The 27,931-nt window shown below is 41.2% G+C and overlaps 3 protein-coding genes across 4 annotated transcripts; 2 read left to right on the plus strand and 1 right to left on the minus strand.

Moving 5' to 3' along the window:
- The first annotated feature begins 1,299 nt into the window (after positions 1-1,299).
- On the plus strand, positions 1,300-11,064 carry fbxo32 (F-box protein 32). Its single transcript, XM_080426485.1, has 9 exons — positions 1,300-1,588; positions 3,031-3,152; positions 3,412-3,461; positions 3,579-3,671; positions 7,023-7,116; positions 7,899-8,083; positions 8,676-8,858; positions 9,400-9,543; positions 9,784-11,064. The coding sequence occupies exons 1-9, from the start codon at positions 1,482-1,484 to the stop codon at positions 9,871-9,873; spliced, it is 1,068 nt and encodes a 355-aa protein (XP_080282611.1). The 5' UTR covers positions 1,300-1,481; the 3' UTR covers positions 9,874-11,064.
- Positions 11,065-13,315: 2,251 nt separating this feature from the next.
- prelid3a (PRELI domain containing 3A) lies at positions 13,316-17,945 on the minus strand. Of its 2 annotated transcripts, XM_080427680.1 has the most exons (7): positions 17,653-17,945; positions 16,006-16,174; positions 15,223-15,312; positions 14,804-14,874; positions 14,435-14,537; positions 14,144-14,218; positions 13,316-13,990 (listed from the first exon to the last, which is right to left on the minus strand). In XM_080427680.1, the coding sequence occupies exons 1-6, from the start codon at positions 17,682-17,684 to the stop codon at positions 14,159-14,161; spliced, it is 525 nt and encodes a 174-aa protein (XP_080283806.1). In that variant the 5' UTR covers positions 17,685-17,945; the 3' UTR covers positions 13,316-13,990; positions 14,144-14,158. The 2 variants fall into 2 exon arrangements, with proteins under 2 accessions (XP_080283806.1, XP_080283805.1); XM_080427679.1 differs by lacking the exon at positions 14,144-14,218.
- Positions 17,946-20,129: 2,184 nt separating this feature from the next.
- On the plus strand, positions 20,130-27,045 carry elovl4a (ELOVL fatty acid elongase 4a; the record flags this gene model as incomplete). Its single annotated transcript, XM_080425542.1, has 6 exons — positions 20,130-20,196; positions 21,545-21,732; positions 24,152-24,232; positions 25,157-25,328; positions 25,791-25,918; positions 26,719-27,045. The coding sequence occupies 6 exons, from the start codon at positions 20,130-20,132 to the stop codon at positions 27,043-27,045; spliced, it is 963 nt and encodes a 320-aa protein (XP_080281668.1).
- Between the last annotated feature and the right edge of the window lie 886 nt (positions 27,046-27,931).

The raw sequence follows: 27,931 nt of genomic DNA on the forward strand, positions 1-27,931 counted from the left end.
CCAGTGATCACATGCTCATTAGTTTTTTTTAGGCTGAATAATCGATGATACTATAGTAAATGATACATATATATCACATTATGTTAAATGAAGAGGAGAAAAACACATTAATGACCAAAAACAAACAGGAATAAACTTTGTACTTATTTCAGGAGCCTCCTGTATGTAGCTAGTGTATTCCATGTGTTCGATTACAGATAACCTATGCAGACTTTTATCACACCATGAAGTCATAAACAAACTAATGTGCTAGGTCAGCTGAGCTCCTGCAGATCAATTGTTATTGTTTTATCAGTTGTTGTCTGTCTACTCTAGGGTAGCCTCGGGTACCCTACCCATTCGTTAACTCTAGGGTAACTTTTGACACAAATTTAGATGACTCTGGAGGGGAAACTACATTGTAACCCTACACTGGGTTACAAGACATCCTGAGCTCAACTTGGTCTATTAATAATGTTATGGGGGTGAGTAACAACAAAGGACTTCTTCTCAGTAACTGTGAGTATGTTTTTCTTCTATTTCTTTTAAAAATGAGATAAACTCAATGCTGACAAGCACTGTCAGCAAAGAAAGAAAGAAAGAAAGAAAGAAAGGAAGAAAGAGCCGAAAAGGTGATCATCATGATCATGAGGTGATGCTATCCAGTCCCTCTGAAGTTTTGCAACTCTGATGATCAGTGGTGGAAAAAGTACTCTTTTAGTACTTTTTTACTCAAGTAAAAGTATCAATACTGCAAAGTAGAAATACCTCTGTTACAAGTAAAAGTCCGGAATTCAAAATGTACTTGAATAAAAGTACAAAAGTATTGGTATCAAAATGTACTTAAAGAACCAAAAGTAGAAGTACTCATTATGCAGAATGTCCCGTTACACAAGTTTTGTAATGTATGAAATGTATAAAAATTTAAAATACCCGAAATGTATACAGGGCTGAAGTGGTTAATGTATGTTTTGTAATAATAATCAAAATCTACATAGTAACTAAAGTTTTCAAATAATTGTAGTGGAGTAATGTATAATATTTGCCTCTGAGATGTAGTGGAGTAGTAAAAAGTAAAAGTACTGAAAATTTGACAGTAGAGTAAAGACAATTTGACAGTAGAGTAAAAAAAATACCTCAAAATTGTACTTAGGTACAGTACTTGTGTAAATGTACTTAGTTACTTTACCCCACTGATGCTATCCAGTCCCTGGGAAGTGTTGCAACTCTGGTGATGATAAACAAAGCCACGTGTTGTAGGGAACTTTCCAATGGGGGCGGATCTCCAGTATTTCCGGGTACCTAGTGGAGGATATAAAAGCAGCTGCGCAATGTCAACAGTAGACCAGAGATACATCAAAGTCAAGATAGACAGGGAAACATCACTTATACTCTTCTAATCCAGCGAAATAAGGGCCTTGAAACCTCAGAAACGTTAAGCATTGTTTTTTTTAGTTTTTTCTCTCGATTGTGTTCTTATAAAGTGACCATCATCATCAAAGATGCCTTTCCTGGGACAGGACTGGCGATCTCCTGGTCAGAGTTGGGTCAAAACCGAGGAGGGTTGGAAAAATACAGACGACAAAAACAACAACATTTCCGTCGAAAGGTTTGTCATCATGCGTTATTTGTGGCATCGTCTCTTCAACGCAGCTCTTGACAGTGTGAAACAATGAACGTAGCCTCGATCTCCAGGCTTTTATTGTTTACAATGAACGCACCACAGAGAAAGAGAGGTGGAGAGTGAGCCGTTATTATATATATTGTTTTATTATAGAAAGCATGAAGTCTCTCGCTTCCTACCAGTTTCCATCTTCTAATCCACTGTGGGACCCATTTGTGGGTCGCGGACACATGTTTATGGGTCACGAGTAAATTTCAAAACGATAATAAAAACGTTTTTAATAATAATAATTAAAAAAAAATCATTAATCAAAATTCAAAAACAAATTCAAAGATTTTTCCAAATTTCATGAAAAAAAATAAAGAAAAAATCCATAAATTGGAAAGACAAATGTTGAAGAATGTTTAAGAAGTAGTGAAAATAGCCGATACACAAGCGCACGACGTGGCGCGAGCTTGTAGATCTGCTATTTTACCCGACTAGTTTGGGTCGGGCAAACGTCTCATTTCTCTTTTGGGTCTTGAGCTAACAAGTTTGGGAACCACTGGTCTTCTAATCCCTTTGTTTTTGTCCGTCACATCGTGACCACTCACTGACCAGTGTGTTGTCTCTCCAGGCTAATCACTGAGCTATTAATACCTACACAAGTGACTGGATTAACAGACATCTGTCGAGTCTCTTCACTTTCCAAAACGATTGGCACACTATTATCACTGCATGTGGAGACTGAACTGAACTTAATTGAACCATACCCTGTACTGAAAAACAGTGGTGTAAACAAAGTATCTTTGTACATCAAATACTTTTGAGGCATTTTTACTTTACTTGTAATACTTTTACTTCTACTCCACACTACATCTGGTGCAAATATTGTACTTTTACTCCACTATTATTTGAAAACTTATAGTTACTTTGTAGGTTTTGATTATTATTACAAAACATACATTAACCACTTCAGCCCTATACATTTTGGCCATTTGAAATTAGCCTATGTAGATCTGCTATTTTCAAAGGATTTTTATACATTTGATACCAATACTTTTGTACTTTTTAAGTAAATTTTGAATTCCGGACTTTTACTTGTAACAAAGTATTTCTACATTGCAGTATTGATACTTTTACTTAAGTAAAACATTTGAGTATTTTCCACCACTGCTGAAAAGATGCCAATGTTGAGCCTTATGTTTTTGTCACGTTGACAGTTTAAGGCGAGCGACACCATCGACATTACAATGCCACAGTACGTGGATAGGCCTATTTATTATTTATTAAATGATTTATTATTTATTTATTATTGTATTGGGTTTGTTTGTTTATTTGATTAATTTCAGAATACACGTGGACGTTCTTGTATGACAAAAAAACTTAAACAAAAATATGTTCAGCTATTTGAAATGTCTGCTGTGCCCTCTGTGACTTTGTTCCAGCTACTGCGAAGAAGCACACAAAGAGTGTTTCAACGAAGAGAACCTGCTGCTGTCTCTGAACTATGACATGGCTGCCAAGAAGAGGAAAAAAGACCTGATGAACAACAACACCAAAGTTCCCTGTGAGTAACAATGAGAGAACTGGAAAAAATCTATTATTATATAAGTATATTTTCTTATGTATCAAGTTATGTTATGAAATAGTATCCTAGCTAAAAGTCCTTGGGGAAATATGAGAATGGGGCACTCATGAACATGTAATATTAATAAAGGTCATATAGTTCACAATAACATGCTTTGACTAATTCTTGTGAGAATATTGAATAAGATAGTATCTTGATCAGGGAAGCCACTAATTTGCAAATCATGCCAATTTCACAGATTTCCACAGAGAAAAGTGGATTTACGTTCATAAAGGAAGCACTAAGGAGGTAACAAGCCACTAATATGTTGTATCAACTTATAATAACATTTCTAATATGGACATCTATAGAAAACTCTGTACTCTGAGATCAGAAACTAATACCCTGATAATTAAATTCCCTCAGCGTCACGGATATTGTACACTGGGAGAAGCCTTCAACCGCTTAGATTTCTGCAGTGCCATCAAGGACACGAGGAGATTTAATTACGTCGTCAGGGTGAGTCCTCATCTCCCTTTTCTCATTTCTTTGTCTCCTCTCATTGTCTTCCTCTGCTTTTTCGGTCTGTGGTCGTTAATGGTACTTCAACCACTTCCTACACTTCATTGTGCGACGGATAGCAAAAAAAACGATCTACAAACTCGCAATGCCTGAGCTTGTAGATCGTCTTATTTTGGAATGTATATGTATTTTTAATTGCCTAATAATGGGACACCAGTGTTAATCTGGTTAATGGCAGACGTTTTGCTGCTAAACAAAACTGGCAGGGAAAGGGTTGGTACGTGCTGAGGGTGTATAGGCCTCTGCCTGCTTCTTATCAAGTCTCTCCAGACAAGTCTCTCTCAGTGATGATACTGTGTGTGTACGTGTGTGTGTGTGTGTGTGTGTGTGTGTGTGTATGTACTATGGGTGTTTGTGTTTTGGTGGTCTTGGTCTTTCAGTCTCTGTTGATACTCAGATGTGACTGTGAGGTCACACTGAAGAGTGTAGCAAGAATTGGTTATCGCATAGATTTGCATAGAACAATCATCTTTAATTGCCATACATTTAACCATCTTACGGAGACAGTCGCAAGATAGCCATAATAAAGTTAATGTTTTCGGTGTGTGGGGGGGGGGGGGGGCTTACATTATTACAAAGGATACAGGAGAGGCTGCATATAGGCAGTCGATAGGATAAAATGTTCACTCCCATTGAGAATGAGAAACTGGATGCTGAAACATGTGCTCCCATGTGAGCAGGGGGGAGGGAGGGGGGGGGGGGGGGGGGTGCTGTAAACAGTACAGACACACTGAGAGCCATGTGTTGCTGGTAGGCAAAGGTCATTGTTGTGACTGTGTGTGGGGTTTCAGGGGGGGTTAAGCCCTGGGAGGTGAGGGAGGGAGGGAACGTTGGGGGTGAGCAATCCAGTCCTGTTCTATATGCTGTCCTGAACTTGGAGGGCGGTCTGAAAGCTGTGCAGTGAGGTGCAACCGTCCAACAGGGATCAGACTGGGCCTCGGATGACTCAGACTGACTGCCCCACCATCTCACCTCTCTGTTCTGTGCATTCTGTTCCCTCTCCTCCCTGCTTCTCTTCCCTTTTTATCTGCTCATCTGTCTTTAAAAGGGGAACTTGGCCCTGTAGTTGCCAATGAATCCTATCGTTCTGTTAAGAGGAGGACATTGTGAAAACACTACGCCAGCAGTTCCAAGTGCTTCCTCCTGTGTGCTTTGCACTGGAGAATCTCCTCCGGCCTTCGCTAAAGAACGAGTTTCGATGACTTTAACGGAGGCTGACAGATCTTCCAGCGCAAACCCTCGGTACACAGAACACACTGGGGAAGTATTCTGTCTGATTTTAACATGTTGTCACAATAGAACGATAGGATTTACGTAAAATGTAATCAAACCTCTCTGCCCAGTGCTTTTACCTCCCTCCTCTTTAATAGTTGTCTCATTCTAGGCAAGGGGCCCAGTTAGCTAATTTTCTAATCATTGTTGTGGGTGTACCACTTAAGTTCTGGTCAGGAGGAGACAGGGAGATTACCTTACCATTTTGGCAAGGCAGCACGACTTGGCCTACATAGACATCAGTGTTTATAACAGTTTCTATTGCCTACTACCTCTAAAAACATGCTTAGACTGAGAACTCTGATTATGTTATATTAGATTATATTCCTACAATAAAATCAATCACTTATCGTCTTTCTCTGCCAGCCTGTTCTGCATTTTAACCACATCAACCCTGACATCCCTATCTTGGGCAAATTTAAAAAATGCATTAAAAAAAGGAAGTATATGTACATAAATTATATAGCAGTTCTATAAGCTCACACCGTGTCATGGTGCGCCAGATGATATTGGTTTCCGTTCATCGTACAAAGAAGTGTATATACTGTCAGTAGTTAAACTCTAACATTAAATAATTTAACGTCATTTATCATTCTCATTGTTACAGTTTTGGACTGACTCGTTTTTATAGTACATGTTATATTGCAGCTAATAGAGCAGTGTAATCAGTCTAAAGAACAATAGAGCTGTGTAACACTAGTACCTAGTCTGGACACACTGTCCTAGATCACCAGTGTTTACTGGTCTAGCAGGGTTCATTTATCTCCGTCTCACTTACACAGATCAGGTTCTCTCACAGGCAGAAGGGGGGGGGGAGGGTGTTGGGTCAAGGTGAACAATTGAATTGTCTTTGGTTTTGTTTGCACCATTTTTATGACATGATAAACACTGGAAAAGCAGAAGTGCAGGCCAAGTTATGAAGTGCAGGTCAGTTAACACTGGATGCTAAAAGTAGACTCGGAAACGCACGTTGCTCTGCAAGGAATGTGAGCGGAACACTTGATGGGGCGGTGACAACGAGGAGTATGGTGGGTGAGGTGAAGGTGGGGTGAAGGTGGATGAAAGGGTGGAGGGATGGAGAGAGGGCTGCGATGGACAAAGAAAGGGAGTACGCAGGGATACCAGATGTGTGTCTTGAAGTTTTTCAGAAAACTGTTAGGATTTAGAAGGCATTTGCAGAATTGGCCTCAGGTCTAAAACCCCAACGCTTGGTTGTAATACTGTCCACAGAATAGTATTATACTTGCCCAGCGAGAAATGCTTGGTATCTTGTTCTGGTTTACCACCAAATGGCACACAATATGGTACTACTGAGTCTATGCTTGGCCCCGTTCTTCTTATCCTTTACACCAAATCTCTTTGATCTCTTTGCCGAAATTAGCCGATCTTCAAGCTCCCAAAGCGGCGCATCACAGCGCGTTGCATCATGTTGTGAGCATGTTTGCCATTATGACATGTCCAGAATGGGGATGCAAGCGTTCAGGTGGTTGGCGAGTACTGTAGGCATGATGAGAAAGGAGTAATGCTATGGGTTAGGATTGAGCAATCTGGAGCTGAATTTCTCCATGATGTCACAAACCTCTGTTGTTACATACCAGACATGCCACCTTAGACCCTTCTGTCCTGCCGGCCAGACACACTCATGCACATACACACACATGTTAAAAGTCAAGTGATTCAGATTTCACGAGGATTCAGGAGTCAAATGATCAAAGAAAGCAAACAGTTTAATGTTCAGACTGTTGTTGACAACTTGGTCGTCTGGAAACCTTTCTAGCTCCTTCTCTAAAGAGACTGGGATGCAAGATCTGCCAAGAATGCTGTTATTATGTGGTTCTTGGATCAAGCCTCTGCTGAGAATTATAGCCAAGTGGACCAGGTCCAAATAACCCCCTTTCTAGACTGTGTTTATCATTGGGAGTGTGTGAGCTTTGTTAAGACTGCACCATAACAAGAAGTATAATGAAGAAATGGGCTGAAATTGATGTGGTTTCTGTGTCCCTCTTTGTTCTATAGCTGCTGGAGCTCATCGCCAAGTCCCAGCTCCCTTCACTCAGTGGAGTGGCCCAGAAAAACTACATGAATATTCTGGAGAGGGTGGTACAGAAAGGTGAGACCTGTTTGTCTTCTTTCTCTCCTTCTTAATTTCACTTTAGACATATTAGTTCTCTCTTGATGTTTCTGAGAATTCATAGGTGATGGTTGTTTACTTTCATGCATTGCGAACAAATTCATATGTAAAGAAGTTTGTTTCTGAGTTGTCCTTTTTTGTTTGTTGTTCAGACATTTCAAACATTACTATGACTCTGTTGTTGTTCTGTCTGTTTCGTTCTTAAAGGAGTTGCAGACATGGTAGTAGTAGTAGCTGAAGTGGTGAATGAATATATAATGACTACCATAACAGAACAAAAGCTCCTCCTCTGTTGGCATATAGCATCGCAAACATATTTAGTTCAAGTACATGTGTACCAAGGTAATGAGTGACCACATCTAAAGAAACCAGGGACGATGATGCACAGTAGGGATTTTAGAGCCATAGTTAAGGGATTGACTGTCCCAGAGCTTTCTGTGTAATTTATTGTGTAAACTGAATGTTCTTTCTCCCAAACACAACAGCCTAAGTGATTCATGATAAATATTTCGGCCCTTTAGCTAGTGATCCTGTATCGATATGAAGTTCAGTTATTTACAGCAGGACAAAGAACACTGAACCTGCATCACCTCTAGACTTAAATAAACTTTTAAGGAAAAAAATCATTGCATTAAAGTTGTTTGCCTACCTCTGCCTATAGTTTAGGAAGCTCCAGGAAGTCGAGATTGATCAATCTCAGAATAAAATTGGTAATCTTTATTCAGTCACTTGAACAAGTTGCGATTTGCTCTACTTGACAGTCTTGGACGACCAGCAGAATGTTCGTCCCATTAAGGAGCTGCTGCAGACGCTCTACGTGTCCCTGTGTGCACTCGTCCAGGACATGGGCAAGTCTGTCCTAGTGGGGAACATAAACACCTGGGTCCACCGCATGGAGAACATCCTGCAGTGGCAGCAGCAGCTGGACACCATCCAGATCAGCAGGGTGGGTATTTTAAGGCTTTGCTCAGACAACAGGCAAATCCCATTTGTTTCTCATATCTGATCTTCAGGGACAAACTGTCCACACTGTAAATTTAAGTGAACAGATGTGTGTATTCAGACATCGTCGACCTATCTTGGTTGTTGTAACGACGTAATGACATACAATATGTCTGAGAAATGCTCAACTTACTATGCAATGTCTCAAAGTATAAATCAGGCTTCAGTGGCCAGACTGAGACGCATCTTTAGAAATCATTTGAATCACATTTCAAACCACCAGGAATGTGGTTCAAGTCTGATTTAGCAAAAAAACATTTACGATGTGTTTTTATTTCTGTTCAGACTTGATCAAATCAATCTGATTAAAATCTGAATAGGCCAAAAATCTTGATTTTTGTCTGCCAGCCTGAATATAGCCTTGTACCCAGGGTGGTAGCATCAAGAGTCTGGTTTAGACCCAAGATGTTCATTGAAGATTCACTGTGTACTGTATGTTGGCCAGGTTTTTACTGTAGGGGCATATATGTGAACTTAATCACATTATCACTTTGACTGCATTGTAAACTTGGTGCCTCTCTTTCTCTTCACTGCAGCCCACATCTAAAGGCATGGAGCTGACCGATCTGCCGGCCAGTCTGCAGCTCAACATCATGCAGCGCCTGACGGACGGCAGGGACCTGGTTAGCCTGGGACAGGTGACTCCTGACCTGGGCAGCCTCACCGAGGACCGCCTGCTCTGGAAGAGACTCTGCCAGTACCACTTCACCGATAGACAGGTATGGATGGGTCAAAGAATGAACATGAGTGATCCATACAAAAATACACACACACACACACACACACACACACACACACACACACACACACACACACACACACACACACACACACACACACACACACACACACACACACACACACACACACACACACACACACACACACACACACACAGCCTTTTTGATGTATTGCTAGTCGATGGTAAGAACTTCCATACACAACTGGCTATGGTTCAGAGTCACAATAAGTAAAGAAAAACAAAACAAAGGCCTACGCCTTGAAGCACTTTTCCCAATAGCACTTAACAAGGAGGTCAAGCATTTCCGATAAATATGGCAGCATATAGGAATACAGGAGTCATTACAGTCGGCATACTGATACTGTACATGTACCTACTACAATAAGCTAGAACAATGCATGAACCCAGATGATAGGCTTGCAAGATGTTTCTGTATTTTAACTTAGGTCACTGTGAGAAATACGTTTGCCTAAACTAAGGACTTAACATCTTGGGCCATCGCTTGTTCCTCTCTCCAGATCCGTAAACGTCTAATGGTGTCCGAGAAGGGCCAGTTGGAGTGGAAGAGGATGTACTTCAAGCTGAGCCGTTGCTATCCTCACAGAGAGCAGTACAGTGAGACTCTGCACTTCTGTACCCACTGCCACATTCTCTTCTGGAAGGTACACAAATGGCATGTGTGTGTGTATGCATGCATAAAGTGGCTGTGTGTACGACTGTCCATAGCGAACCTTCTTTCTTTTTTTCTGTTTTCTGTTGCGCATCATTCTGCGCAGCCAAAATAGACCATGCTAGTTGCTAGTTTTGATTTGCGACTAAGTTTAAACCAGGCCTTACTGTTGCACGTAAGTGGAAACCCATGAACAAATCATCAGTGTTTCTCTCCTTGTCTCTCCTCCTAGGACACAAGTCACCCCTGCACAGCCAACAACCCGGAAGGTTGTACTATGTCTGTCTCCCCTCAAGGCTTTATCAACCTTTTCCACTTCTGAGAGTATCCCCTCTCAAAGTTCAATGGACTGACTGTACATACTGTACATAGAAATGTACAATACTCTCACTGTTAATACGGCAATGGATTCCTGAATGTATATATTCGAAAGAATGGCAAGGGTGGGGGGCAGGCAGTGGGACAATGATGCAATCAAGTGGGCATTGGAAGTGCACAGTTTGAAGAAAGTGATAGAAATGGAGGAAGGAGAGGTAAAAGTGATAGCTCTGGAGTAGAGCGGGGAACTATAGCTGAAAAAGGGACACTCATCTGTCTAGCAGAGTTTTGGTCTTGGCTCAAAGTAATTCTGAAAATACACCTCTGAAATAAACGTACCTATAGTTGGCCTTAGCTGAGTGCAGTTGTAACAGGACTGCAAGTTTGGTTTTAAGTGCAATGTTTGATTTGGGCTTTAGTTCTGGTTATGACACATTTAGAGGATTTCTTCGATAATACAGGAGAAACGGGAAGAGAATTCAGTCGTGATTTGTTTATTGTTTGAAACGAGAGATTTCATTTAAAGCAATGCAGTGTTAGATTTGGTCACGGGTACGAATACAATCGTTTAACTATGTCAAGAAACTCAAAGAAAATGAATGTAAGCAAAGTAATGGTATTGTGATTCCTTGATGTTGCCTATATTTTCTATTTACCTTTCTTCTTTTCACTTTTATATGTTTGATATTTCCAATGTTATTATTTTTTGTATTTCATATGTGTGCTCATTTTGTGCTGTGGCTGCTAAAGCTCAATATGTGATTACAGTATTACCAGTGTGTAATGGAAATATGGAAGTATAATAATAATGTGCCTTATCAGGAAACAAAAATTATTACATTTTCAGAAGGTGATGCTATTTTTGGTATCTACAAATGTATTGTTTAGAGAAAGCATTGCGCTCAAGGGATTTGAAACCAAAGTAAGATGCACAGCTTATATAAATTGAAAATATTTTGTTCACTTTGTCCTTCTGCATGACTGTCCTTTATAACCAAATGATTGTGTTTACTTATACTATTTGGTTTCAGGCAAGAGATTTGCCTAGTCTGTTGGGTACAGTTGAAGTGGTGCAACCAGGATGGTGCAATTTTGACTTGAACTCTTATGTGACTGTTATGATGATACAGTACATGTTGAGCAATGCATTTTATTTTATGTTGAGTATGTTCTATTATTAAATAAGAAAACAAATCACTTTGGCATCAGTTATTAGTTGTGCAGTATGTGGTGAAATGACAAGAACAGCATACATGTCAATGTGAGGAAAGCAAGAAATCTATCAGATATCAGCAGTGTTATGTCAAAAAGGTGAGGGGAAAAACAACTTTGATTTGCATTTGCAAGGAATGATTGGGAGAAATTTGAAATCATCTATTACTAGAAATGTCTATTAGAAAATAATATATAAAATACAAATTTACATTTTTGGTTGATGGCCATATTATGTTTTACACAACAGTACTTTATTCTGGGCTATTCTGTTATCAGCCCATCTGTGCCATCTGTTGGATTAAGTGTGAACTGCAAGCTGATAGTTGTGGGAAGTGTAGACAGCCCTGTGGGTATCATACATTACAAGTTGGCATAGCTGAGGTTTAAGACAATACAGGCATGACTGTTCGTTTGGCACATGAACACTGTATGTACTTGAGTTCTGTAGCTCTTCTGTTGTCTTTTGGCCAAAAACACTCTGCGGTATTGGCATTAGCCATTACAGTTGTCAGTTGCTAGACAACTAGTTCAGTGGTGCCCAGACAACAAATATGTCCATGTCATGAAAAATTAAGAAGTGCTGTATTTGTTTTCTCCAACAAGATTTTTTTAAATGTTAAATATGGATATATTGAAATAAAAATGTTACGCCTTTTCTCATTGGGAAATAAAACACAAGTAGTCTTGCAAAAAGTCAGGATCTGTTGTTTCATAGATAATAGTGATACAAATTTTTGTCTTGTTATAAATACCATTTAGTACATTTGTCAGTGACATGGATTGCACTTGGATTAAGTCACATATGAGGTCCACTGCAGCATTGAACATACAGTATCACCCTGATTTTAGGGCATATAGGTAGCATACCGTCCATGGAATAGTTACAATTTGGAAGCATGGTGCGTGGGACTAGCAAAGGCACACATTAAGACCCATCATACAAAGGCAAATGTTTTGAGGCAATATGAACAGCGATGACTTGTTATGAGCTGTTACATTTTACATCATAGAGTGTTTGTTACTTTAAAACCAAATTGGCTTGTTCCCAGTTGCAAATCCCACATGTTAAAGCCAATATTGCCACAAACAGTTGCCTATACATACTGTTGTTCTAATGCTGCCCTACTGTAGTACTACGGTACTTTTACTACAGTATCAGTAGTTTAAGGTAAGCCCAAAGGACACTCCCATCATTTTCATATAACAATGTGGTGGTGACTCGCTATGCAAAGCAGCCCACATAGTAAAATCCGTAGTGTTAATTTAACTCTCAGAAATAACTTAAGCCCTATTAATACTCTATTTTGTTTTTTTTAAAGTAGATCGGTTTCTTTTTTGCCTACATGCCCAAAATAGGGACGCCAGGTTGAAAGTGGTTTAAAATGTTTTCACCCTGATGAAGACCTTCCGAGGTAGAAACATGTTGGCAGTTGCCTTTTAATAAATAAAGACTGTTCCTCTTTTTTACTCCCGAGTGCCCGGATCGTCTGTTGTTTTTTCACATGGTTAAATTAACACTCCATATTTTACTGTGTGAGCACTACCACACTACTCATTTATCTATTAACTATAGACTACTCTCAAACTACAGTACACAAGGCTGCTGCACAATCATTCTGCATTACAACACAATGTATTGATTTCCCTTTTATTAGCGTTGTTGTGCTAACATCTGTGTGTCTCCTCTGTTGAAACACAAAATGAGCACCAGTTAAAAGTTGGTATTTGTGAAGTCACTAATAAGTTACAGATGAATGTGAAGAGAAGTTAAATTAATGTCATGCTGACATTTGGTGCATAATATTTACGAGGTGCTGCGTCATGTTTCCAGAATTTTAGATGTATCCATCCATCCACAGATCGCATCCTTCTTCAGGACCAGGTCTAATAAGGACATTTTTGGGCGGTGAAACCGCCCCTATAAGTGAGGTTTGGATATTTGTACAACAAATCCTGCGCTGTGATCGGCCAAAAATGTACCCCGCCTAACCAATCACAGTCTATTCAGGACTGTGATTGGCCAGTGTCACATGACACATGTGCATAGCCCTATATAAGAAACCATAACTTAAAAAAACCCATAAATTTGTTTTTTTTAAGTTATGGTTTCTTCCATCATAAAGAGTGTTTCAATAAATGTATTTATTTTTTGTACATGATTGGTTGACTCCATTCAGTATTGTGATTAGCTAGCAAGACACCGCCCACTTCACACAGGGTGTGATTTTTTCATAACATATTCACATTTCAGAAGGTGCTTTTTAATATAGCGAATGCACACCCGTGTGGTAGTAATGTTCACAATCATTAAGCAAAGTCTAGAAAGTCCAAGACATTCATGCAGCTTCATATAGATGGTTTGGCTTGGCATCTGTGTCCTTGCCTAGTGAACCTTCTTGGTACAGCATGTTAGACATGGTTAGAGGGATGGAAATTTAACCAGATCTCTGGTTTATAGCTAGTTCAAAATTACTCCTTAATAGCCTGAATTGGAAACCTGTTATCAGGAGGGGAATGGAGGTAGGCATCACCAACCAAATCCACTGGACTAGCTCCCCAAATCCTTAAATCCCAGTCCTAGAAATCCACGTGTGCTCCGGTTCTCATCCTCCATGTTATTAAGTCAGACACTTTGTCTTCCTGCTGTCATGCGGGTGTTTGAGCTTCCAGTGTAGACAGTCAAGGCTGATCTCAGACAGAGGTAAGAGAGCTGGTGGGGGTGAAACAGCCCCGGAAAAAAACTCAGACACTCAGACAGTCTGAATGTCAGCTAGAGGATTTCCAGTTACTAATGCTTGATTTATGCTTCATTGTACGCTGGTGTCACACAGCGAAATATAAATCAGGCTTTCTGGATCGACCGCCAGGAGAATACGAGGTATGAGGTGTGCTGTAAACCTGCAGTCCTGTAAATGTATAAAAAAGAGGGAGTGTCGGCAAGCGCATACAAAAAGCCAGTTTATGGACAGACATTTTTGGAATTTGCACTTCTGAGAAAGAAAAAGAGCAGGATTTTATTCTACTGCAGCACAAAATTGTATGGGAGGGGGGCAAGTTACCAGAGTTAGTGTATGTCAGAGAGGAACGTTCTCGCTTTCTGAGTTCTGAATGATCCATTCAATAGCATCCCAACCCTACAGATTCACACAGAGGAAAGGAAAATTGAAAGCAGCATTCACAGAGCCATTCAGGTGAATCTCAAACATTCTTAACACAGATTTGCTGTGGCCTGCACCAAACAGCACACCAAGGTCAAACAAGGCATGCTTAGACAGCACCAATCACACCTTGATTTGAGATAAGCTGAGCATACGGGTTCATCAGAGTATTGTGTTTGTGGTATGTATTACCTTCCTGGCGTTAGCAGACATCCTCCTGGCCATCATTGCCTCCAAATAACTACTCAGACTCACTCCCTTCACTGTGATTATAGCCTCCTGAGTCAGGATGGTACTGAAGCATAAGATAATCAGAAAAAGAACAAGACAAAGAGAGAGAGAAAGTGACATAAACACAGACACAGACAGAAGCAGAGAGGTAGAAAGAAAGACATCGTTTTACAACGTTGAATCTGAGCAAGTGATGAAACTTGTTCAGGGAGAACCACAACCTGCTCATGTGTGTAAAATTTCCCAAGGAACACTGAATTACCCTAAATACTAATATGTGATGAACTTTGTTATTACTGTGTATAAAGAACTAGAGTGTACAGTACTTACACCTCAGGGTTGTCAGGATGAGGTCTGTAAACTAGCCTCTCATCAACAGACACTAGGTTGGTTAGAGTAATCTGGAGGGGGAAAAACAGCTTGAATTTCCCTATTTCAAATGCCGTTCAGATGTAGCCTTATAAATGGGTGAAATTTTGGTCAAAACTACAGTATTGTAATGTTGAGATATGCACTTCATCGCCTGAATTTGTATATTTTTTTGCTGCAAAATGGCTAAGGACCATTAAGGACATTTTAGATCTTTCAGTTCAATTCAAGAGTCAGAGTTCAATCAGAGTACGACAACTCAAAGTCAAATGTGATTGAATGCAGCAGGCCATTTTATGTCTTACGATGTTACAATGTATTATTAATTCCACTGTACTGTAAGTGATAATGACGATATAATGAGGTGAGTGTTAACTTACGTTAGTGGAGCACAACTCCATCTTTTTCCTATCAGGGTCTACTATGGAATGCTCCTTCACATAGGTACTCGTCTGATTCGTCCCCAGTATCTGTCACAGTAAAACAGTTTTTATCATAAACAGTCTAAAAACATACTGTGAGTGTGTCTACATTACATACGTATATCTGTACAGTACATGTGTTGTATGGTGTCCCATGGTTACGTTTTTTTATTTTTTTTTAATCCTTTTTCTTCTTCAAGCATGACATCCCAATACACTAGCACTACTAAATCACATGCATCAAGATAATGCACATGATTGATTGTCACTGTTCTTGTTTCTCAGTTCTCTGGTGCAGTGGTTCTCAAACTTTCAAGCAAGGACCCGCAAAATGATATATATTTGGCCACGGACCCCCATCTGAAAAGGTTTTGTGCCAAGGACCCCCAGAAGAGAAGTTTATGTTAAAAAATCTAATCCAAAAATGTTCGATATTTTTCAAAAACCTTCAAAAATAGCAGATGTACAAGCTCGCAGCGTGGCACGTAGTGACGCGCTGTGAGCTTGTAGATCTGCTATTTTTGAATAGCCAACATGTAAATGGATAAAGCGGTTCAAATGATTGCAACGCTATGTTAACTACTTTTGCTGGGGACTCTCCCCCCCCAATGACCCCTGGGGGCCCCCGGACCAATGCTTTGGTGCACATGTCTCCAGGCTGTTATGCCAAAACATACTAACCACCTGTCTATCTGTACCACTGCACAGTATGCATGTACGGAGGGAGTATTGATGGCTTACCGCTCGCACAATGCCCGGTATGCCCCACTCTGTGCTGAGGAGTCTGTGGCTGTGTAGCCTACCCTCTGCATCCAGGCTGCGCTCCAACACATCTACCCCCACAACGTTGGGGTTCATGGGATTGGGGTACTTCCTCATCGCCGCCTTGATCACCGTCTCCCATGGGTAACTGCAAACAAAGTAACCCCAGTGTTGATGAAGGACAGAATAACACATATAAATGCTTATGTATGTATTCATTGAATTTGGAACACATCGACACAAATATAGCCTACTTAATAAAAATACAAATACAATACAAATGTACTGGTAATAACAGATATCTTTAAAAACCTAAGGGTATAATGTATCATAACAATTAGTAAACGTTTGAAAATGTTATGATACAATTACAAACATCATGTCTATCTCTGCATATTCTCTGTAAGTGTTTGAATTACTTTTTTGGGGATGTTTCTTGACTCTATTAACCCAAAACCTGACTACATTTTCCTCCAACATGCGCTCTTGTCAGCTGCAGCTCAGTTTTGGACTTTAACACAATAGGCCAAATTATACACAACATCACACCATTTGTATCACCTTATAATGATGCTGTTAGCAATATCAATAACAGCAAATCTGAGAGGTAGCTACTAAAATAATGTATGAGTAGGCTACTGTACTGAGTAGCTAGCCCTGATACATGACATGATATTCAAAATAGACATGGATGATCTTCAAAATAGTGTTTGCACTTTCTCCATTTACGGCCCCTTGCCCCTTACATCTACATAAACGTTCAAATTTCAAATATAAAGTGCTTACCCCATGGCCACGGATGTAAAAAGTATGTACGGGCCCTCAAAAGTACCCGTAATTTCCGTATTGTTCAATAAAAAGCATTTTAATCCGATCGGTGGCTATATTTCCTTCGTATTTTCTCCACATGCTTTCAACTACGTTACCCTATCGGTTTGGAGGTGTATTGCACCCTCTGATACATTATAACTCTATGAGAAAATGGCCACCAATCGGATTTAAATACTTTTTATTGAACAATACGGAACATACGGGTACTTCAAAGGACCCGTACATAATTTTAACATCCGTGGCCATGGGGTAAGCACTTTATATTTGAAATTTGAAAGTTTATGTAGATGTACGGGCCAATAAGGGAGAAGGTGAAAATACTATTGTGAAGTTCATCCATGACGGTCCGTCTTGTGATCCATGGCTAACTGAGTAGCCTGATTTATGAATGAAAGTGCAGAGCTTAGGATGCAGCTGCAAACCTCAGGTATCAAAATTCCATCCTATAAGCTATCATTGACATTGCAATGGAGGCTGGCCTACCCTAAAGTATGACAGATAACTACACTCGGTGTGTAGCTTACAAAATATTACTCTGTCTAATCTGCATCATCACATCCCACTGATTATAGACGTGCATTCAATATGTGAACATTCTTTAATATAGCCTGCTGTATTTGATCTGATGTATTATTCATGTTACTTGGCTATGATGATGATACACATTATTACATGACGGAATTCAGTGTAAAGGAGCATATAGGCCCATGTTTGACTAGCATCTCGCTACGATATTAAGTTGAAGGAAGTATTATTTATTTGATAATAAAGTAGGAAAACGTCGCGACCACCAACCTGAAAACGTGCTCCGTGCTCCAGATCTTCATCTTGCTAAAACGTCAACCTTGACCTTATTATTATAATCACCATGGAAATGTCCTCCATCCACCCAAAGATGTTTCATTCCTTCATTGCATAGCTATAAAAGAGGAAATAAGATGCATTAATAGACACCGAAGGCCTCCAATGGGGTCCCGTTATCATCATCATCATCATCAGAGCCATAAATGAAGCTTTTCTCCCCGAATCCCTGCACATCAACCTTGCGTAAAGACTGCGCAAATTGTCCAGCGTTCACATTTCACCCCCCGTGGCGATCCGCACTCATAGAGAGGGGGGGGGAAAGTCACATGATGCATTGCAATTTATGTACAGATTCACAACGTAAAGAAGCCGGGGATTTGTCCGATTTATACTTCGAGTTCGTCCCACGACGGTGTCGCGTGCCGAAAATAGCAGATCTACAAGCTCACAACGTGTCACGTTAGCAAGTTATCTCTAAACGCTCTGCCACAGGCGCGCTGCTATGCTCACAGTCACAGACCGAAAATTCCACTACCGTATTATTTTATTTATTCCACTGCGCCCTCTACAGATCTGGTCAGTGGTCATTTATATTGACCAGATCTGTAGAGGGCGCAGTGGAGCGAATACAATAATTTTCATCTGGCGGACATATTTTATTCTCTGCCCAAAAAGTGTATTATACCGAGAAGGTGGGGTGCTGAGAGGCTTCCCACCCTGGAGAATAGACTTACAGCAACACAAAACAGACTTTTTTTCAGTGAGTAGCAAAATAGTTTTGTTTATTTTTTACTAAAGACGGAGACCTCGCACGGCAGTGGAATGTTCGGTCTATGAGCAGAGCAGTGCGCCCGGCAGAGCGTTAGAGAGAACTCACTAAGCTCTGGACCAGCACTACTTGTACATCTGCTATATTTTCGGGACGCTGCATCCATCTTTCCGCCGTGCGCACGCGCGTAGCATGCTTTCCATCAGCACCACCACATCATCATCGCGTCGTGCATCCAGCGCATTGGAGGAGACTTACTATGATGATGGTCCCTGATTAGACATGCATGCTGCTATCGCCGTTTTTCCAACGTTACCTCCATTTGTTTTAGAAGGGAACATTCAAATATCATATCAAATTGGTCTGTAGAATTAATAGCCTACAAGGCGGAATAGCGCACACTGCATGACCTTGCACTGAAGGATTTCTCTTTCTCTCTCTCTTTTTAATTTTTTTATTATCCACCGACACGGTAAGGTAATAATAATAAGCATCTTCATTTGCACTATTTTTTTTTGGGCAATGTTGGCCCAGTTGTAGTAGGACACATATGTAAGCCATATAGAATGAATCAAATCTGTTATAGGCTATAAGTCTGATCGTTTGTAACGCATTTTTGAAGCATTAAATAGCCTATAGCAATGTCCATATAGTCTGTATTTGAAGGCCACACTGTATGCAGCAAAATGCTAATTGGCCATTCAGATTCTGATGATTTTAATGAGCCAGAGGTAGAGTTTCTAATATAATCACAGCCTACACAATTGATAGTCCTATAGAAGTGAATGGGTTCTTCACAGACCAGATTAGAGAGGGGAGCCTATAATATGGCAGATGCTGCTGCAGCGCTTGATCTGCTCTAGGCTGGAGAGAGAGGGGGGGGGGCGTCATATTTTTTAGGATCATTAAATCAGTCTGTGTGTGTCTGGCTATGTATTGTGTTAATTCAGCCATATAGGTCCACCGTCCGGTCTGGCCCACATATATAGACAATGACCCATTTCACAATGTAAAGGCCTAGGCAGGCTACAGTGGGCATAATATTAATTGCTAATATGGAGATTGGTGGTCGTGCTCCGGCTGTAAACCTGCTGACACACGGACTCCTCTGCTTAATGCTCCTGCTTTTTGTACAGAAAGAACATGTAGGCCTATATAGCAGATCCATCATGGTCCCATAGCAGTGGTTCTCCACCTTTTTCATTTCAAGGACCCCCAGTTTAGTATGCATGCACTAGGCTCTGAGAGTGTACACATGGAACCAAATGGACCCATATGGGTCCATTTGGTTCCATTTGTACACTCTCAGAGTTACCAATCATTTAGCTGGGGACACCCTGGAACCCCCTCAAGGACCCCTGGGTGTCCCCGGACACCACTTTGAGAACCACGGCCATACAGGACTATAAGCCTCCCTATATAAGCCTACACAACTGCCTTCTGTTCGCATAGGCATCTCACATGCAGGCCTACATTAATTATCTTCAAGGGCAATCAGAATTCACCAAATGTATTCATATAATAGGTTGAAGAATTAATAGAATGAGTTATCTCCCAGAAATATTGACTTGCCTTTGTATTTTGATATGCCTGCAGTATATGCATGCTAATAGATTTAAAATAAACGTTTATAAACGTTTCAATCATATCCTGACCTTAAACATTTTCTTTGCTTACATTTAGGACATTGGCCACAACTATGGAGATTGTCACACATCTAATAAATGACACGATAGAATTCTACAAATGGAGTCTAACTATCGCAGGTAATAATTTAATCTGTGTGTGTGTGTGTGTGTGTGTGTGTGTGTGTGTGTGTGTGTGTGTGTGTGTGTGTGTGTGTGTGTGTGTGTGTGTGTGTGTGTGTGTGTGTGTGTGTGTGTGAGATTGTGTGTGTGTGTGTGTGTGTGTGTGTGTGTGTGTGTGTGTGTGTGTGTGTGTGTGTGTGTGTGTGTGTGTGTGTGTGTGTGTGTGTGTGTGTGTGTGTGTGTGTGAGAGTGTGTGTGTGTGTGTGTGTGTGTGTGTGTGTGTGTGTGTGTGTGTGTGTGTGTGTGTGTGTGTGTGTGTGTGTGTGTGTGTGTGTGTGTGTGTGTGTGTGAGAGAGAGAGAGAGAGAGAGAGAGAGAGAGAGAGAGAGAGAGAGAGAGAGAGAGAGAGCAAATATACTAGAATGTTAGAATGTTTGACTGTGTATGTTTACTTTTGAGAGGATTTGTTAAAACAATTTAACTTTAACTAAGCATGTCCTTTGTGCAGGTGTGTCTACAGGTTTAAAAACATCCTATTTTTTAAACATGTGTTTAAAAAATAGGATGTCTGCACTGGCACTCAAAAGTTGTTGATTTATTTTTCATTCTATATTCCATATTTAGCAAAGCGAGACAGAGGAGTAAAGACCGATGTTTCAGCCACAGGCTTTCACCTGTGTGGCTACAGATTCCTAAACGGTCTACACAGGTGTGGGTGTTTCTGTGTTTCTGTGGCTTTTAAAAAAATCCTGTGACTGAAACATCTGTATAGTTTTAGCTGTGCTAAATATGGAAAAAAGAAGAAATGATAAAGCAGATTTCTTATTCCTTATATATCCAGTGTTTGTCGTCACATTGGAGTTTTGTGCACAGCTGACTGAATCACATTGTTGCACACTGTTTTCATTGTTTACTTGCACAATCACTACAAAATATTATATTATTAAGAGACAAAATTGGTCACAATTGATTCTTATTTCTGTATAATTTATGAGAGAGTTTCCTAATATTGAATGAATGCACTCCTCTTTGCACGGTCCATGCCTACTGAAAATCTTAGAGGAGAGAAGTGGGCTGCAGACAGTGGGTTCCTCAGTGGTGTTATCAAATAGGTGCCTCCTATCATAACCTTTTGGATGCTTATATTGATTTACGCACGAACACCTGCAGAATGCTCAAATTACAAAATACATTCTATCATCCAAAAGCAGCCTCCTCTATAACTCCATTCCGTTTCCAGCAGCAACTCACAACACTCAGATACACAACACATACACTACACTACACAGACACGGTACCTACACTGTGTCAGCAAAGTCATATTCTGAGGATTGCTATCTAACCATATTCAAACATTTGTCCTGCAGACAAGAGAGTGGCGAAATGGCCCCTGATGGACAATCCCCTGCCCACACTGGCCATCAGCACATCCTACCTGCTGTTCCTGTGGCTGGGACCGAAATACATGAAGAACAGAGAGCCCTTCCAGCTACGCAAGACCCTCATCGTCTACAACTTCAGCATGGTGTTCCTCAACTTCTTCATCTGCAAAGAGGTTAGGTTCCTGTCCGCTTAAGGTCATGTCCCACTAGTCACTGGCAGGTGGCAGTTTAAGATGATCTAAGCAGGCAGGTAAATTGCTTTCTCTTAAGAGCTGTTGTTATCAAAGAAGGCACATTATCAAGAAAGATGACCTCCCTCAAGCCAGAACTTCACTGTGTACATTAGACCACTCCATCCACTGCATGCCCCTGACAGTTTTCAATAAATTGAGCTCACTGTGTGAAATACTTTTCCTGCTGTGAAATGGTGTCATAAAATCAACTGCCCATTTAGATGAACATATTACACTCACAGTCCCCCCCTGGGACTTGTCTAACCTCATTATAGTATATCATCATCTCTTCTGCCTGGACTTCATCTCCCTCCCTTTCTCTTCCTCTGTCTGTCTGTCTCTCTCTCTCTGTCTCTCTCTCTCTCTGTCTCTCTCTGTCTCTCTCGATCTCTCTCTGCCTCTCTCTCTCTCTCTCTGTCTGTCTGTCTGTCTGTCTGTCTGTCTGTCTGTCTGTCTGTCTGTCTGTCTGTCTGTCTGTCTGTCTGTCTGTCTGTCTGTCTGTCTGTCTGTCTGTCTGTCTGTCTGTCTGTCTGTCTGTCTGTCTGTCTGTCTGTCTGTCTGTCTGTCTGTCTGTCTGTCGGTCGGTCTGACACACGCGCGCACACACACACATTTGAAATATTTATTTATGTCCACATAAACAGAAGTACAAGAATTCCTTGTACAAAGGACATAAACACTGCCAGTGCAGTCAGACAATAGGAAACCAGCCAGTTACAAAGTGCATAGACGGCAGAGCATTGTTACATACAATATAGTTGACATACTTGTCAGACATAGCAGACATAAATCATGGATAAAGGAAACAACGCCACCTCCAAATTGAGCGGCGTCCTATAATAGCTGATACTGAGCAGTAACTGCTTGGCCCTCCTTTTGGAGAGGCCGGCCATTTGTAAGCCCCTCACAACCAACTTGTGCATGTGCCCTATAGGCTACCAAAGATAAAAAACAAAAGTTTCATCTGTAGCCTAGCTGTGAGATGGTCTGCTCTAGCTGTTGATATTTCAGCACTTTGGTTAGAAAGGCTTCCTCCAAGCTGTAATCTAAAGTACAGCCGACCTTGAGAATGAACACCTCTCTATGGTTTTAATTTACAACAACGACATCAGGGTTGCTGAATTCACAGAACACAGAATCATCATTACACAGGCTAAACATGCTCGGCTTCACAGTAGAATGCTTATACAGCGCCTGAAAATAGAAGAGATCAAATCCACTATTCTGTCATGCCAACTCATGTAGAGGCCCCTGTATACATGGCAACCATTTAAGATGTGGGACATGGTCATGACCATGATGTATACAGTGAGGAGCATGATTGCCTGGAAACCAGATGGAGAGATTAGGTTTAGATGGTAAAACCTGTAATCACACTTTCAAAGTAAAGACAACAATGCACTCATCTATGGCAAAATGTTTTAACACAGAGTGAGAGACAGAATGGTCCGCAGCAGGGAGGCATGCAGTCTTCCCTTGCAGTCTCAACTCAGTCCATTGTTGCCGCTGCCTTTGTTGTTGCGCTGACAGGAGCCGGCCTCGGGCATTAGTCAGTGAAAGTTGATGTTCCGTTCCACACACAGTCATAGTTGCTCTGACAGAGATACTGGGGTCAGATATAACATCCTCTGAGACAGCCACCACCTCAGAGTTAGACCCTACCCACTCCAAGGTAACTTCAGCCCAGCAGCACAGATCATTTAAGTCCGGCCAGTCCGACCACACACACACACACACACACACACACACACACACACACACACACACACACACACACACACACACACACACACACACACACACACACACACATTTTTACCTCCAGTTTTTCATTCAGACCCTCAGTTCCTATGTCTGTCTCAGTGTGTCTCAGTCGGTGTGTAGGCTAACAACAAAGTTGTATGAGCGTATCACTGTGTATAGGTGTGTGCCTGTGATGGACAAAGTACTCAACCCCAGTACTTGAGTCAAAGTACTCCTGGTCAAATATTACTCAACTATAAGTGAAAGTTCCTCAGTCAAATTTTTACTTGAGTTACCTCAAGTACATACTTTTTTAAATATCAATGCATTGAAAATGCAACACATTTTCCCCCAAAAAATATTTTCCAGACATTTTCCCCCAAAAATGATTTTCCAGACATTTTCAAATATATTTGAAATAGATCTTAAGTGGTTAATTCATAATGTACTTTTTCCCTTCATTGAAAAGTAGTGAAGTTAAAAGTATCCAAAAATACAAATGCTCAAGTAAAGTAGGCTGGCTACTCCAAAAATGTACTTAAGTAACAGTACAACGGTAAATGTACTTCGTTACAGTCCACCACTGCTCACTGTGTACTGTATGTTCTGTTTCCAGCTCTTCATGGCAGCACGGGCAGCAAGCTACAGTTACATCTGCCAACCAGTGGATTATTCAGATGACCCCAATGAAGTCAGGGTCAGTTACAGTGTTAATAACCGAGACTGGAAAATGTACATAGGTGCACTGCACATCCTCAAACAGACACACATAGAGACAGCATGTATATAAAACATGCATGTATGTACTCACATGCACACATGTGCACATACATACCATTTTAGATAGCAAATCTGATAGCAAATCTGTTGTTCATTAAACTGGTTATTCGACCTTGATCTTCACACTGTTGACAGATGTGCGATACCAGTGTTAGTGCTTTGTCCCTAACATGCAAAAAACATGCAGAAAACTTCCAGAGAGCTGGGACATTTGGTTAAAGTTAAAGCTCCTGGGGTTTGATCCCTCCATGGTGCTTCTGGCTTGGCCAGGCGCTCCAGTGAACATGATTGGCCATGTTCATTCATGGGTGAGAAGATAAGGGGAGGGCGATCTCTGTCTCTGCACTGTCTGTGCAGGATAGCTTGTTCCTCCTGGTGAAACTCCTCACTGTCAGGTGAAAAGAAGTGGCTGCTGACCCAAGTATAGGGGTTGGCAGTGAGGGTATACAAGAGGTAGGAATTGGCATAACGACTAAATTGGGCCAAAAAGTACAGTACAAAAAAAGGGGAAAAAAGAAAAGAAAAATATTATGCCCAGAGAGTGTACTGTTCACTTTGTTCCAATGCACGTCACTGCAACCTCTGATAATGAGCATAGGACTCTGAAATCTTTATCCTGAGCTAAATTCTCCTTTCTGTTTATCTGGCTGTCTCTTCCTCTCTATCTGATACCCAACCCTCTCCACCTCTCTCTCCACCTCTCTCTCTCTCTCTCTCTCTCTCTCTCTCTCTCTCTCTCTCTCTCTCTCTCTCTCTCTCTCTCTCTCTCTCTCTCTCTCTCTCTCTCTCTCTCTCTCTCTCTCTCTCTCTCTCTCTCTCTCATATGCTGTCCCTGAGGCAGGTAGCAGGGGCACTGTGGTGGTATTTTATATCCAAGGGGATAGAGTACCTGGACACAGTGTTTTTCATTCTGAGGAAGAAATTCAACCAGGTTAGCTTCCTCCACGTCTACCACCACTGCACCATGTTCACCCTCTGGTGGATTGGGATCAAGTGGGTCGCTGGGGGACAGTGTGAGTACTAGTTGCTTTACATTTACATTTACAGTACTTTGCTATGCAAAACAATGTCATCCTATATTATTTTGAAAGCGTTAATGTTTTCATTATCATGATCACTTTTTCTTTCTTTTTTACATGTGTACTCAAAGATTCCTGCTAAAGAATGCTTTAGGGACAAAATATTTTGTAATCTTTTTCTCCCTCTTTACATAACAATATAACATAAAACATAATGAAACATTTGTTCAATCAAAGGGCAAGTCTCAAGAGCTCACTCTCTAAGATGATAGGATTCAGGCTTCCAATTGACAAAGTCACCCTTCAAAATTTCAGTCGTCTTTTCTAATAGGACGAAAGTGTGATACATTTCATACTTCATTTTAGTACTGTATGGAATAGATTCTAACAAAGTTAGAGGAGGAACAAGTGGAACTGTTAGAATGACAGATGTATTGTTTTTCTTCCCTGTGTTAGCGTTCTTTGGTGCACATATGAATGCTGCCATTCATGTGTTGATGTATCTGTATTATGGCCTGGCCTCCTGTGGACCTAAGATCCAGAAATACCTGTGGTGGAAGAAGTATCTGACCATTATTCAGATGGTAAGACATAAACTACCCAAAGTTGAAGATAAAGTTGATTCTATCATTGCAATGGATTAATTTCATGCATGTGGGCTCATTCATTGTACCTCATGTCTTCAGCCCTAGAAATACAAATATTCCTTGTGGATTCCTCGCGTCCCATGACTTGCGTTGGGGCAACCACGTTGCAATTTTTCAAAATTGTCTAGTTAGTGTGGTTGCAAGTAGGCAAGTAGGCAATCCCAGTATAGTAATTTATATTAACAGAGGTTCTAGATCCGACCAATATGCCCATATATGAAGATCTCTGATGTCATCAGTATATGCCCATATATGGGCATGCCCCCTTTTGTGCCCATATATGGAGCTAACTGATTTGTTTGCACCTGATGCCATGACGACACATTGAGGTTAGACAACACACTTCATATTTGGGTGTAGCTGCATTGGGAACTGCTTATATGGTTATGGCCGAGTCATAGTGACATGAGCGTGACGACGTGGTCCGCTGGCCGGTCGGTCTTCCCTTTTTAGCGTTACATAAAATGTGTAATACGTCAAATCGACCGGCTTCATCGGGAATCGTGTGCTTGTATTTTGCTAAGCGATAAGTTTCATAGTTTAATTGATATTAATAATGTATTACATGCTATTTTACAATCTAGCCCTGTGTCATCTCAGTCAATGCAGCATGTCACCAGTCTGCAGTGCAACATTTGATTTGATTCAGTTCAATTGGCTCAGTTTGGCTCGGTTTGGCTCGGTCCACCTTGATCCAATTTGGATTCAATGTACTCATTTCTCCCTCCGTGCCTCAGATCCAGTTCCACGTCACCATTGGACATACGGCCCTGTCCCTGTACGTCAACTGTGACTTCCCCCACTGGATGCACTACTCCCTCATCTGCTACGCCGTAACCTTCATCATACTCTTCGGCAACTTCTACTACCAGACCTACCGCCGCCAGCTGCCTCGCCGTGATGCCTCCGCCTCCTCCAAGTCAAGCAAAGCCCTCTCCAATGGGGGCCTCAACGGGTTCAGCAAGGCCGCCAATGGGGCCACTGCAGTGGGGGGCAAGTCCGAAGAGAAGACCCAGGAGAACACAGGAAGGAGGAAGAGAAAAGGCAGAGCTAAGAGAGATTAGAAAGGAAAGAAAGACAGACAGGAGAAGAGCCGAGGTAAGACTTTGCTTTGGATTCCAGTTTGAGAGAACATAAACATTAAATACTTAATTTGTAGGAGGGTAAGGAAGGGTGGATGGATGGTGGATACATGAAGGAACACAGGATTGATAGAGGGATGGATGGATGGATGGATGGATGATGGATACATAAAGGAAGACAGGATTAATGGATGGATGGATGCATGGATGGATGGATGCATGGATTGGTGGATGAATGGATGCATGGATGGGTGGGTGGGTGTATGGATGCTGTGTATGGATGCATGGATCGGTGGGTGGATGGATGGATGCATGGATGGGTGGATAGAAGGTGGCTGTGGTGTTTCTGTTAGCCATCATTGGGTTATTGCAGATGAAAGATGGAGGCTGGCCTACAATGAGAGAGCTTTTGGAGGAAAAGAGGTGCTCTCTGACTGAATGGTTGAGGTAGCCATAATCACAAGCAACGCAAAAATACATCAGTTTCTGGTTCAGGAGGCGTCTTTAGTATCCATTCTCTGTACTGCGGTGCCAAGAGATCTGGGTCAAAAAGCATCATTGACTTCCAAATGCTTTAGAGTTTCTCTGCTGCGTTCCGCATGTAAACCTGAGGTAGAGCAGGAACAGACTGGGTCGTGCTGAGTGGTCCTAAAGCGTTGGAGGTATTGGTGTCACTTCTGTTGGTGATCACTACTGAGATAGGAATACACAACATCTAGTAGCAGAGACATATGAATACACACACACACACACACACACACACACACACACACACACACACACACACACACACACACACACACACACACACACACACACACACACACACACACACACACACACACATCCATATACATACGTACGTACA

Source organism: Gymnoscopelus braueri (genome assembly GCF_963280865.1).
Source record: "Gymnoscopelus braueri genome assembly, chromosome: 4".
Taxonomy (NCBI): domain Eukaryota; kingdom Metazoa; phylum Chordata; class Actinopteri; order Myctophiformes; family Myctophidae; genus Gymnoscopelus; species Gymnoscopelus braueri.

Excerpts from the sequence above, each read along its gene's own strand:
- fbxo32 (XM_080426485.1), top strand. The coding sequence starts at position 1,482 with ATGCCTTTCCTGGGACAGGACTGGCGATCTCCTGGTCAGAGTTGGGTC. Across the intron at positions 3,462-3,578 it reads ATAAAGGAAGCACTAAGGAG|CGTCACGGATATTGTACACT; the intron begins GTAACAAGCCAC and ends AAATTCCCTCAG. Across the intron at positions 3,672-7,022 it reads GATTTAATTACGTCGTCAGG|CTGCTGGAGCTCATCGCCAA; the intron begins GTGAGTCCTCAT and ends TTTGTTCTATAG.
- prelid3a (XM_080427679.1), bottom strand. The coding sequence starts at position 17,684 with ATGAAGATCTGGAGCACGGAGCACGTTTTCAG. Across the intron at positions 16,175-17,652 it reads AGCACGGAGCACGTTTTCAG|TTACCCATGGGAGACGGTGA; the intron begins GTTGGTGGTCGC and ends CTTTGTTTGCAG. Across the intron at positions 14,538-14,803 it reads CATCCTGACAACCCTGAGGT|TACCATCCTGACTCAGGAGG; the intron begins GTAAGTACTGTA and ends CTTATGCTTCAG.